Here is a 13,369-nt window from a genome sequence, read left to right as displayed (position 1 = left end):
GCTGCGCATAAGACGACACGCCTTATTAAATCGCTTGCCTTACACCCAAGGCTACGGTGAGAGGAGCTTCTAAGGCGGGTTCAGCGGCGGGCTGTTGCTTGTTGAGTGTGTACTCGATGTGCTAATAAAGAACTGGAGGAAGATGCCAATACAGAATAAAGGGTTTGACATCAATCGGACACGAACCGCCAAACCCCACTTGGCTTCGCAGAAGGCAGGCGTCGGGTATGTATCACGCCCAGCAGAAGCGATCCGTTACAAGCCTTTTGGAGCACGAATTCGAATACCATGCCTACTTGTGCCAGCGTAAGCATCTGGGAAAGCAAACAACGGACGCTGACTATAAGTTGAATTTCAACAGCCTGCTCGAAATCTCTTCTAAAGAAAAAGTTCGACTTCTACCGCGACTTGTCTACGTTTTAGCGAACGAGATAGCTGATGAAGTCTGATGAATGACTGCGCGCCACTTTTTCTGCCTTTTAAAAGACGTCTAACACAAGGGATGTCAAGGTTCCTAACACTGCTCGACCTCTGGCGTAGCGCGCATGGCAGCGATGCGGCGCCTGCCTTGCCTTGGGTACAGCGCGGAGAAAGTGGTGTGGAAGTCTCCGCCGGACTTTCTGCGGGGGTTTGTCCGCGGCTTCATGATGGTCGACATTGACTCCAGGCGGCGCCCGTAGCCGGCCAGGGACGACGTCAGCTTGTGACCCCACGACCGGCCCTCTGCACAGGGAGCCAACGGGAAAATGTTGCAGTACCTGCTGGCAGAATTGAGCCCCAAGAAGTTAAGGGTAGCTAGATGTTGCCTATACGGTCGGGTGGTTATCCCATTAAAGGCTAAAATTTCTCTTTTGTTCCATGATCTTATCTCCAGTAGTCAGTAGAGGATCAGTAATTGCATCTTGTCTCGTATGTTCGATAAAACAACGTTTATGAAGATCAATACAAGCGTGTTTTTTGTTCAGCAACCTTGTTGTAGATTACAAAGCAAAGCAGTCATGCTGCATGTTCTAAGACGGAGAACTTAAACGACGAACCAGTCCTTGAAGTCAAAGAGTGTTAAAAGAATGGTACTTCTAGGTCATGGGAAAACAACTGTCTTTAGCTAAGACAATCCACACAGAGCTTCGACGAGGAAAGCGTAAAAGGTTCGCCCTGATGAAATTGCACGAAAGTAGGAAAAATACAGAAGGAACGAAATAAAGGAAAGAATAGGGATGGTGGGAATGAATTAAAAGGAAGGCAAGAAAGCAAAAGAAAGGAAACAAGAAAGAAGGAAGGAAGAGAAAAGAAAGGAAGTGTTCCTGTGGAAGGTGCTGCGCACAACAGAAGCCGTTTGAAACAAAGATAAAGAATGTCACAGGCCGCAGAGGGGCAGCGATTAAAGGGCGGTTCCTTTCCAGTAATAGGGCTCTGACTTACACTCCGATTGCTCGCGGAGCACGCGAAATCATGCTATCGGCGCGAACATTTAACGGAGCTGTAGACTGAGCGAATAGGAGCAAGCGCAGCGGCTACTCCTCAAGGTGGGAACAGTAGTGCGCAAGCGGGCTCTGCTGCGAGGCATCCACGTCTAGAGCGCCTGCACCATGCACTCACGGGGCTGTCGGGGCATCTTGAGCGCTGTGCCGGACATGGGCGAGTAGAACACGTCCGCCGTCTTTGGCGATCCTCCTTCTTCGACTTCTCGTATCACGTGATCTCAGCAGCGCGCGTGCAATGCCAGCTTTGTTTTCCTTTCGTTCTTCGAGTGTCTTCTTCACCCGTGGCCATCCCGTGTCCGCTCCTGTGACAGGGCGACGTCCTCAAGAGCAGCCCACAAGGGCAGCACCGCGGGGAATCACCTTGCGCCATGGCATTTCACCCGTGCACACAGTAACTTCTCAGCTGCTATGGCACGCATTGGTTAAACATAATAATCTCCCGACATGTTGCTATCCTGACCTACCCTCGAGCAACTATTTTCTGTTTCTTACAGGAAAACTTCCATGCGCATCAAGGGCCCTTCTAAAGCACTGGAAAAGGTGTCCGTGCCTGCGAGAACGGCCTTGCAGCGATCACAGAAAATCAGTGGGCGAAAAGCGTTTTCCGAAATCTTTTGTAACGTAGACAACTTGCGTCGGATGTCGTGATGAGTGTCTATAGAAAACTCAATGATCAAAAATATTGCATGTATGGTCGCCAATTTTTGTACCCCGTGCCTTATGTGGTGCCCCTGCATGTCGCTTCGGTACGCGGCGTTCGCTTGCTTGCCACTACGAAACTTATACAGGCAAGCCGGTGATCAAAAATACTGGCGGTTGTTTTCCAGTATAGTCTCGTGATTCGGGCTAACCGACCCTTGTTGAGCCAGTCATGAGGAACTCAGTAGGCTACGTCGTGAGCAACGTTGGTCATGAGCTTGTGAGTGTGGAGAAGGGCACGGAAGTTGTAGTCTGTTCTTGACCTGAATGTACGCGAAGAGTCTGAGTTTTCTTTACAAAGACAGCTGCACAGGCACTTCCTCCGTGATAAATCGCATCGCTATTGTTATCATCATCGTCTGCCCAACCACGTTCACTGCAGGAGAAGGGCCTCTCCCACATACGTCCATTCAGCCTTATCCTACCTCTACTACGGCCACTCAGTACAAGCAAACTTTCTCATCTCCATGCGCTCACCTGACTCTCTACTGGGCCCTGCAGCATTTACCTTCCGTTGGAATTATTTACGTTGCCCTTAACGACCACAGGTCATCTGTTGGGCTTGATTACATGCCTGCGCGGGCCACGACCATTTTTCCTGGCCTCAGCTGTACTCCCCGTGCATCACCTGTAGAGGCGCCACTGAAGGCCTCCTAGCGGCGCCCGCTGAAAACAGAGTTGGGTCGCTCTCCCACCGGATCAGCGTGTGTGCTCGCGATGATCATCATCGTGGCGTATAGGCTTATTCAAAAAAAGGACCAAGGCCCCACCATATTGGGCACTGGGCTGTGCGCGTAGCACAGGAAAGATGGGAGGATTAAGCTCAATGTCCACCCCACAGTAAAGAAAACTGGTCGCTCCGATGTTCATGCAAATAACTAAACGATATCGGCACCACGTTATATTGTACAGCCACGTTCCCATGCTCATCAGCTGGCCAATTGCAGTGTTATCAATCCTCTTACAAGTGGACTCAATGGGTTCTTTTCAGTCGCTGAAGTATAACTTTTGAGCCATTCCGAAATGAGAATGTTTCATCACTCATTCTAACGCTTCTTTTGCTGCCTCGAAAGCACGGGAGCTAAATTCAGAACCATTTACGTTGACATGCATGCCTTAATTTATTCGTGGGAGAAAGAGAAAGGAATTTTAATGAGAGGAAAGGAGTAGTGGTGGCTGGTGGAAACATGACCCTGGCCTGCTACTCCGCACTGGAGGAAAGGGGAAGGAGAGGAAAGGGAAAGATCGAATGAAGGTTGATGATGGCATAATACAATGAGTTTAATGGGGTGATGTCCGCACACACACACACACACAACTCACAACTGGCTGGCACTCGCATCGCGGTGATTAGACGCATGTGAAATTTATGTCTTGAACAAACGCCGACGCATGTCATTAACACATGCTGGAGTAGGGTCTCCATCAAAACACAAATGTGCACTCATTCACGCATGATGTCAGAGCTGTCACTAACGCGATACGCTGTGTAAACCGTGTAGGTAGTGCACATGCGGTCCCAGACGGGTATCCAGGCCTGTTTCTCACAAAAACCTGAGCACGGCCTTCGTCGCATGCCTTACACGTGCTTCCGTATGGGCGCTTTGGCTCTCGCAATTTTTTCCTCCAAGACATGATCGGTTCAGCGCTGGCTGGCTGCGTGCGCACGCTTCCAGGAAGAAGAAGAAGAGCAGGAGGAAGCTTGCTGACGTGTTCTTGCTGGTGCTTGGCTTCGAGCTCAACTGTGGTTCCCTGGTGGTGCCTACGTGGTCATCTCTGGTGAGGCCGTTCTCTGTGGGGGATTTGGCCAGGTCTCAGGTTAGGTCTGTAGGCCAGGTTAATGTGCATTTGAGGGTGCGTTTGGCTTAGGTATGTCGCTGACCTCCCCGGGTGGAGGGACGGCAACCTGGTTTGCCAGCTTGCCCACCCAAAGCTTGCCGCTAGAAAATTTTCGTAAAAATGGAATTGACATCATCCCTGTGGCTTTCGTGCCGATCGGTGAGGGAACGATCAAGATGAAAAGCCCCAAGGTCCTTCAGCAGGAGCTAAGATCTCTCACTACCCACTACCTCCAGATCTCTGAGGTGCGACCGATCGGCCGGAGAGGCATTGTTTGCAGGTCCGCTGACATTGATTGTGTCACAGACCTGCTCCAGTGCAAAATATTTCAGTCCTTAGCGGTTAAAGCCTTCATCCCGGAACAGCTCGCATGTTCCAAAGGTATTGTTCGTGGCGTGGACCCAGCATCTTCCCCGCAGGATATACTGAAGGAGTTTCAGGATGCAGGTGTGGGGGTTCTTTCTGTCTACCGGTGCAGTAGAGAATTCAATGGTGTGCGTGTTGCGACAGAGTCAGTTATCACTACGTTTGCTGGTTCCTCCTGTCCTTCTGAACTCAAGGTTTGGCCGATAGTGTATCGTGTGGACCCTCTGCAGCCCCGTCCTCTTCAGTGCAACAACTGTTGGCGTTTCGGTCACAGTGGTAAAGCGTGTAAGTCGGCGACCCGCTGCCGGGTTTGTGGAGAAGGGCATTCAGATGACAGCTGCGCCTCTGATCAGCCCCAGTGTTGCCTATGCAAGGGCAACCACTCAGCTGATGATGTCAACTGCTCGAAACGAGCCGACGAACAAAGCCTGCTCGATATCATTCAAGCGAAACGATGTTCGAGAGCAGATGCTTATGCACTTCTGGATCGGAGGGGTAATACATATGCCAGCCGTGCGCGAAGCTCTGTTGCTGATATACCGTCAAGTTTGACTACTTCAATAGTGTCCTCAGTAGAACAGGCTCTTTCTGTGGTGGTCGAGCGAATGCTGGGCAGTTTCACCGAGGCTCTATCTCAACTTGTTGCTGGCCAATCTCTGCCTACTGAATCACTTGTTTCGGCGGCTACGCCGGCATCACTCCCGAGTGCTGCTAGTAAGAATCATTCCATGTCGCCTCCTACCGTGCCCCAAGTACCGCCTGCCAACAGCGCTCCTGACAGTGTCGCTCACGTAGATCCTTGTAGTATGGACGTTGAAATGCTCACCACTTCCCAGAAGCGTCGAGCTTCTTCCTCACCCTCGAAGTCAGCTGTTCCGCAAGTCAAAGCAAAGAAAGGACCCCCCAAATTAATTCCCCAGACTGATGTGCTGAAGGAGGCTGTTGATGCCTCTTTAACCAGTCGATAATCATGGCGGGTCTAAAAGTTATGCAGTGGAATTGTCGCTCCGTACTTTCTTCTTTACCGGATCTTGAATTACTTCTTCATAAACATAATCCAGATATTGTGATTTTACAAGAAACGTGGCTCTCACCACTTAAATCATTCACATTTAAAAAATTTCGTGTTTTCAGGGTAGATCGCGTTAATGGCAGGGGTGGTGGGTTAATAACTATGATCTCTACGAAAATATGTCACCGGGCATCAATCTCGCAGACAGTTATGCGCCCTGACTGTGAGTTGTTGGCGGTTGAAATCTCCCTTCCACAGTACGCCAAAGTCACTATTGCTAACGTCTACTTCCCAATCGGTGTTCACAGGACAGACTGTTTGGACACCTTACTGAGCGGCGCAAACAGCACAGTCATCGCAGGAGATTTTAATTCGCACCACAGTGCCTGGGATAGTCGCTCTGACTCCTGCGGCCAGCTTCTGTGGTCCTGGATGTCAATGAATGCAGTGCGCTGCTGTAATTCCGGAGCAGTAACCTTTATGCGTGGAGGATCCCGTTCAATCATAGATTTAACATTAGCATCTCATGGGGTTGGCGTATCTGCATGGTCAACTGAAGAATCAGGTACATCTAGTGACCACTTTCCAATAATCTTTTCTATTATATCCTCGCCTATCAAAAAAGGTGGTGCAACCATGAAATTTCTAAACCACATTATGTACAAAAAATTGATATCTGCCTCACTCCCCTCCATAGTTAGCTCAGGTCGAGCACAAAGAGCTCAGCGGACAATTACCTTTCTGCAAGATGCTGCTGAGAGTTCTGTATTCTCGGTGTGCACTACTGCTCCTGCCAGACAGCCGTCTCCTTGGTGGACGGAGGAGTGCGAGAAAGCTTATCGTCGTAGAAAAGCAGCCTGGAAAAGCCTTTCCTATAATCAGAGCCCAGCTAATTGGATAAATTATAAGTTCTTCTCTGCATGTTTCAAAAGAACTGTTAAAAAGGCAAAGGAGGATTATAATCAAAATTTAAACACGTATCTCTCAAAACCCCAGAATAAGAAGGCTCTCTATAGATTCATGGCGCAGAATAACAGCTCTCCGGCCTCCAATTGCATAAGGTTAATGGTAATGTCTCCGCAGGAGGCTAAGCAAAACCTTGAACGCATCGCGCAGGGGCTGGCCTTACGTTTCCAGGTACAGAAAGCAGAACCTTTGCACACTCTCACCCCCAGCTCGGACTATCCTGAGGTCGACGTGTCGGAGCTCCTGCAAATTGTTTCCTCGATGCACTCTGCTGCTCCGGGATCTGACGGGATTACTGTGGGCATGTTAAAGATTTTAGCGCACGACTTTCCAACTCACCTTCTCGATATTGTAAATGCGTCATTGGAAACCTCTTGGATTCCTCACAGTTGGAAAATTGCGAAAATAATTTTACTTTTAAAAAATGCAGACAATGGATTTCAATTAGACAATATTCGGCCGATTGCTTTAACCTCAAATTTAGTAAAGCTAATAGAAAGAGTAGTACACAGTCGCCTCACAAAGCATGTTCATCATATTAACGGCCTCAGCCCCGCACAGATTGGCTTTCGTCGCGGTTGTTCCATATGGTCCGCGCATGTGGATCTCGAGAGCCGAATACGACTCTCAATGCGCCAGAGAGAAGTTTCGGCCTTGGTGACGCTTGACGTTGCGAAGGCCTATGACAGCGTGGAGCACACAGTCCTCATTAACAAGCTTGCTCAACTACAACCACCGCATTACCTCTACGCCTGGATTTGTGAATTTCTAAAAGATAGATTTTTCTTCTGTACAGACGGATCTTTTTGTTCTAATACCTATGGTCAATCAAGAGGTGTGCCGCAAGGCTCTGTTCTTTCTCCGCTGCTTTTCAACATATTAGTTCGAGACATCCCCATTCATCCTAACGTTACAGTTTATGTATACGCAGATGATATAGCTTTTTTCGCATCAGCAAATGATATTCATGTGCTCTACGGGTATTTGCAGGCATATCTGAATGCTCTTGAAGTCTGGTTGGACCAAATCAATTTATCACTTAATGTCAGCAAATGCGGAGTGCTGGTATTTCCACCCGACGCTCCTATGTACATCTCGCTAGCCTACCGCTCCACTCCAATTCCGCAGGTGGAGTCGGTTAAATACCTAGGTGTTACTTATGACCAAAATTTGGACTGGCGACACCATATTAAGAATAATGTTATTAAAGGGGAACGTGCACTGGGCCGTTTGACCCGAGTTGGCAATAAAAAGTTTGGCATGCGTCGTGACACGCTACTGTTGCTCTATAAGGCTTATATGAGACCGATTCTGGAATTTGGTTGCCCCTTGTTCTCTGGTAGCGCGAACTACAAGCTGCAGCCATTAGCCTTACTAGAAAGACGTGCCCTACGGCTATGCCTCGGGCTCCCAAAATCAGCTTCCAACGTTGTCCTTTATCTGGAAGCGCGTATCCCCAACCTCTATTCCCGCTTCCAACTTCTAACAGTGCGTACTTTCCTCAAGTCTTTTGACCCGGCCCCAGGCGTTAGTGTTCCAATTTTTGTATCCCAACCACACCTTTTTTTGACTAATCACTGGCCACGTTATCAGCTTCCGCAAGTTAGGTTCACGCAGAATCTGTTAGCTCCGCTTCAGGTTGATCTGATCTCCTTGCAACGAGTTGCTGACACGCAGGCTGATCCCGTCTTCTATTACGACTTTATTTTCCCGTCCCATGCGAAGCATATGCCCGCACATACCCTAAATGGTCTTCTTTCTGAACACCTACAGAATTTTCCACATCATACTGTTCTCTCCACTGATGCCTCCGGCAGCTGTGAGAAGGCGGCGATTGGCATATATTCGCAGAATCTAGATTGGAGCTACTCCGTTCGTATCCCTGATTATACTCCTATATTCTTCGCAGAGTTTTTGGCCATTGGTTTGGCTCTTCTCAAAATTCCCAGACATGTCGCACGGGTTCTTATTCTCACAGACTGCCTTTCAGTTATTGTCTCTCTCCAAAATTCGGAAAAATCTTTCTTGACTCGTTCACTTAGGTTTTTTGTTCCGAGCACAGTGCGCGAGATCCGTTTGGTCTGGGTACCTGGGCATTCAGGCGTCTATTTTAACGAGGTGGCTGATTTATTGGCAAGGTCAGCTCTCAGCGCACCTGTAATATATCCCGTCCCTCACCTCATTCTGTTAGCAGCTTCACGTTTCCAGCGGTTCCAACATATTTCAGCCACTTTGAGTGATCCGTTGCTGAATACCGTGGACTTTCAACACCTAAAGTACCCATGGAATATCCGGTGGTGTAAGTCAAGGCTTTGTGAAGTGTCCATGACGCTCCTGCGATGTAGAATCCCTCACTTAAACTTGTACTTATGCAGGTGCGGGTTCGCTGCGACAAACCTTTGTGTATCATGTGGGCAAGTTGAATCAATCGATCATTTTCTCCTCTCTTGCCGGCGGTTCGCGGTTCAGAGAAAGCAATATCTGGAGGTTCCTCTTTCGAGACTAGGACTGCCTCTGTCTCTTACAGTTCTTCTATCGTTCGGTGCGAGTGCCAAGGGATTCCCGTTAAGCAGTGTATGCGGCTACCTTCACGATTACATAAGTGCAACTAATCGATTATCCTGTTAGCTATACACAAAATTCTTTCGCATGTCCAAAAAGGCTAGATTGATTCTATTCCGGATGACTCATACCTCTTGAATTCATTTTATTTTTCCCAATTTTTTTTTATCTTGATTCAGTCTTCTGACGTTTCCTTCCCCGCGCAAATGCTTCATTGGCATTCTACCCTATACCTTGGCCAATCCCCCCACGTGGGTATGTGCCATATTACTTGAGGAGAAGAAGAAGAAGAAGAAGAAGCGGCTACGAATCTCGGTGAGCGCTCTCTCTCATTTTCGTTGTTCTGCTTGCCACTGATTGGTACACCGCTATAAATTTCCCTTGTGGTGGTCTGGAGTCACTGCTTGCATGCAGCTCGGCGTCACAAAACTGAACTGCGCACATAAAATGGGAGTGCTGCCTATGTTTCCAGTCGTGTCTGCAATGCAGTGGTCCTTCACGTCTTCACAATTGAGACTCTGAAGGAGTAATGGTACTACGGGATTGTTCAGGACACTAACGTGTTCAAGATTTCTTGTCGTGTTTTGACTCCATCCTTCCTGAGTTGCCAGGATTCAGGCGCTACGGTGACAGCGTATGATGCGAATTAATGCGTGGTCGACGCTGGAAGGAACGAAATTGCTTTCATGGGATAGCAAAAACAGTTACCTAGGTTAACAACCTGCGCTATTCCCATCGCTGTAGTATTCCGAGGTCACGGCGTAGTGTAGTATTGCGAGTAATGTGCCAATACTTCATAACGAGGAGCGTTGCATTTGCTGCTTATAGGACGCATTTTTTACGATAGATATCGAAAAGACGCATGTTGCTTAGAGTAAAATGGGATAAAGCAGATTTCCTTTTGCACGTTGTGAAACAGCGTCCACAGAGAGATTCTTGACGTTTCACGAAACACCTGGTACGCGATGTCGTCACCTAAGCTGTAAGTATGATTTTTTATTGCCTACCGATCCTGCTTTGACTCGCTATTTTCGGTCTCGCAAATCTTTGCCGCCGAAGTTCACCTATACAACTGTCGTGAGCAAAGTAGGAGCCGGATTTGCAAGTTTGGTCGCGTGTAATAAGCGTTTTTGATTGGCAAGTGTTTCTGCCATCGTGTACCATGGGTCTTCTTGACGTCTGAAACTACGAGTGAAATGTTTTAGTGTTTTAGGAGAATCCCCCAAGGAGGAATATATTTGTAATAAGGGTGTAATTACTCACTGGCATCCACCCAAGTGCAGTAATATGGCTGCAAAGGAAAGTTATACAGCTTCCATAGAAAGTTTGCGGTTAAAGAAAAATTCGTCCTGGTCCAGGGTTCGAACCCGGGACCACCGCTTTATCGGAGCAGGGGATCTACCAAATGAGGAAACCGAGACGGCCTGCATATGGTAGGGGGAGAGCGAATTGGTCAGTAACTCGAAGTGGGAACAGTGTTGGCCAGATGTCGTAGGAGAATCCGCCAAGGTGAAGTAGGTTTGTAATAAGGAAGTAACTACTCAGTGTTGTATACCAAAGAGCGACTGCTCTGGTAACGGGGGTCCCGGGTTCTAACCCCGGACCAGGACGAATTTTTCTTCAACAGCGAAGTTTGAGAAAGCTGTACAGCTTTTCTTTGTAGCCGTATGGCTGCGCTTGGGTGGATGCTAATGAGCAATTACTTCATTATTACAAACTACAAGTGATACAGTAACCCACGCCTTTACTTCAACGACAATTAATAACCCACGCCTTTACTTCAACGACAATTAATAGTTCTATGCCACTTTGCTAGTAATTTATCGTCAGCATGAATCATGACTGGCAAGTTCATTCGCCCGTTCTTAACTACCGCTCATGGAATAGTGCTGTGGAAAACTATAATGGAATAAAACTAAACTGTTTAACACTAAGCCCGCGTCAGCTCATGGTCGCACTGATATCGGCTGCTTGGAAAAAAGAATTAGGCTGTCGTATATGTATCTTCATGGGGCCTTGATTCGCAAGCACGATAGCCGAGCGTGACTACTTGTATAGCACGCGACTTAAAGTAGCTAAAGGTTCAGTAGATATGAGAGTGCCTAAACAGCCCATATCCGACATGTAAATTATTACTTTTAAATCGAGCAGCAGTGGTTCACATGCTACATGGTTTTGTCAACTGCTCTTTCTTACGCGCAGCAGTCCAGATATCTTCCCCTCCGGTACCCCCTTCCCCCACCTATTTTAAAGCCACCGCGGTGGCTGAGTGGTTACGGCGCTCGGCTGTTGGCCCGAAAGACGCGGGTTCGATCCCGGCCGGTGAGGTCGAATTTCGTTGGAGGCGAAATTCTAGAGGCCCGTGTACTGTGCGATGTCAGTGCACGTTAAAGAACCCCAGGTGGTCGAAATTTCCGCAGCCCTTCACTACGGCGTCTCAAATAGCCTGAGTCGCTTTGGGACGCTAAACACCCTAAAACCAAACCAAACCACCTATTTTAAGCCTGAACTCTAGAGAAGTACACCCCCACCCATGTCCAAGTGGGCCTCAGGGCCAGACGCTGCGCAGCTGCAACTTTGGGAGGGAGAAAATTCCCTCCCACAGTTACAGCTGTAAAACGCAACGTGCGCACGTTACCGCGATCGCTTCCGTGTTCCGCGTGAAACGGTCGGTGTAATCCGTTGTCATCAAAGCCTGCATATTGGCATATTGAATATTAGGTTAGTGTCCCTTGCAGTCCAACGCGTTACAGCAGTGGAGCAGGAGAGATTCGTTATGTAAGCTCACACTGTATTCTGTTTGCTTGCAGTGTACTTACAAGGCGCAGTCTATCTAGATTTTGTTTATAGTTTTTTCGTGCTACTTCGTTTATTTGTCACTACTCACGTGATGCAACCTGATTGTAGCCACATTTGGTCTTATTTCTTTTTATTTGCGTAAGGCCTTTTCTGTATCTGCATTGGTTGTTTCTAGTACTTCTGATTTTATCGTTACTATTTGTTACTGCTTATTAACCGGCTTTCCAACTGAATGTTCCTATTACTTTTCAATCATTATCTTCTTGCCCCGCCCACCTGCAGCAATTCTAAATGGGATCAGCAGTATGTCCAAGTACATAAATAAAATAAATTTATGCATGGTAGAGCGCTTTAGGCCGAGCTCCCATCGCTGATTTCTTGGCGCTCTCTTTTTTTGGGTTGTGCGCCTTTTTGGCTTCGGGCATTGGCCATTCGTGCGTGTCTTTTCGTCGGTTTTGAGTGCTCTTTTCGGTTAAATAGAGATTGCTATTTTTATTTGCTTGACAGACCCCCGCCAAAGCAGAAGGAAGAGTAAGTCAACCATTCGCTTGCCTTTTAAATACTTTTCACGCTTTGTATTACTTACACCGAATTTTGGAAAAAGGAAGTGCACCACTAAGTAGTCATGCTTTTCAATTCAATAAGACTAGGAGCCTGGATTGCGTCTGTGTCCTCAGGCAAATAAAAAAAATGGAAGTCGCATGCATGCGCTTTTAGTCAACTGTATTTTTGTTCATAAAAAAATAACATATTTTCACTGTTTCGCCAGGTATGTATTTGGTAATATCTAAAACAAAACAAAATTAGAGACAACGGTTTATAGATTTGTAGCCCTGTGCATATCCGCGTTGCTCCGTCGCGAAGCCAGAATTTGAAGTTGCTAGGTGGTTGACCTATGGCCAGTTCGTCAGTGTTGCTTACACGTCTTCGCGCGAAATGGTCTGAACAGCATTGCTCTCCGTGCCCTGTAGTCAGCCTCCGCAACCAAAGCTCTAACTTAAATAAGGAAGAGAACAAATTAACGTAAAGCGCAGTATGCGCTTACGTCACCTTCCGGCTTGGCCGTTTTGTGTGGTCTATATTCCTATCTTTTACCACCCACACTTTTGGTTGACTTTCTACTAAATTTAAATTCTTGATGACTTTCTATTGACTTTTTACTATATTTCATTAAAAATATATATGGCCGTTCATCGAAAATATGTTCAGAAAAACTTCATGGTTGTGTTCATTTTTTTTTTCAGTAAAGCGAAGCTTGTCGAAAAGGCAGCGAAGGTGTGAGTAATCCATGACTGTGCAAACGCGTAGTACAACGGTGCATACATAGGCACCGCCTTCGTCAAAAGCATGCAAGCCAGTGGATTTCCCGTTGAACCGTGTAGTGAAACACGCATGGCATCTGGGAGTTCTATATTCTAGCATTTGCGGATAGCACTCCTTAAATTTCCCAACCTATGGAGCTTGACAGGAGCTTCTAATGAAGGGCAGAAGTTTCACATCGTTCGCTGTCGTGATAGTGACCACTGAGTGTTCTGAGGTCTCATTCGTAAACCGCATTTTTTTTTCGACAAAACACTTCTTGGGCGCTGTTTCTCTACGCTCAGCAGACTTTTTTTCTTTTTATTTAAGCTTACTTTTCTGC

General features: G+C 47.3%; 1 protein-coding gene across 1 annotated transcript in view; it reads left to right on the top strand.

The window, feature by feature from the left end:
- The first annotated feature begins 9,893 nt into the window (after nucleotides 1-9,893).
- LOC144119927 (neprilysin-1-like) overlaps nucleotides 9,894-13,369 on the top strand; it is a 32,831-nt gene continuing 29,355 nt past the window's right edge. The window contains exon 1 of the mRNA XM_077652429.1: nucleotides 9,894-9,910. Within this exon, the coding sequence (XP_077508555.1) occupies nucleotides 9,894-9,910 (17 nt within the window). The remainder of the gene's footprint in view (nucleotides 9,911-13,369) is intronic.

This window comes from Amblyomma americanum, chromosome 2 (assembly GCF_052857255.1).
Source record: "Amblyomma americanum isolate KBUSLIRL-KWMA chromosome 2, ASM5285725v1, whole genome shotgun sequence".
NCBI lineage: Eukaryota > Metazoa > Arthropoda > Arachnida > Ixodida > Ixodidae > Amblyomma > Amblyomma americanum.
This window is presented reverse-complemented; position numbering and strand designations above follow the sequence as displayed.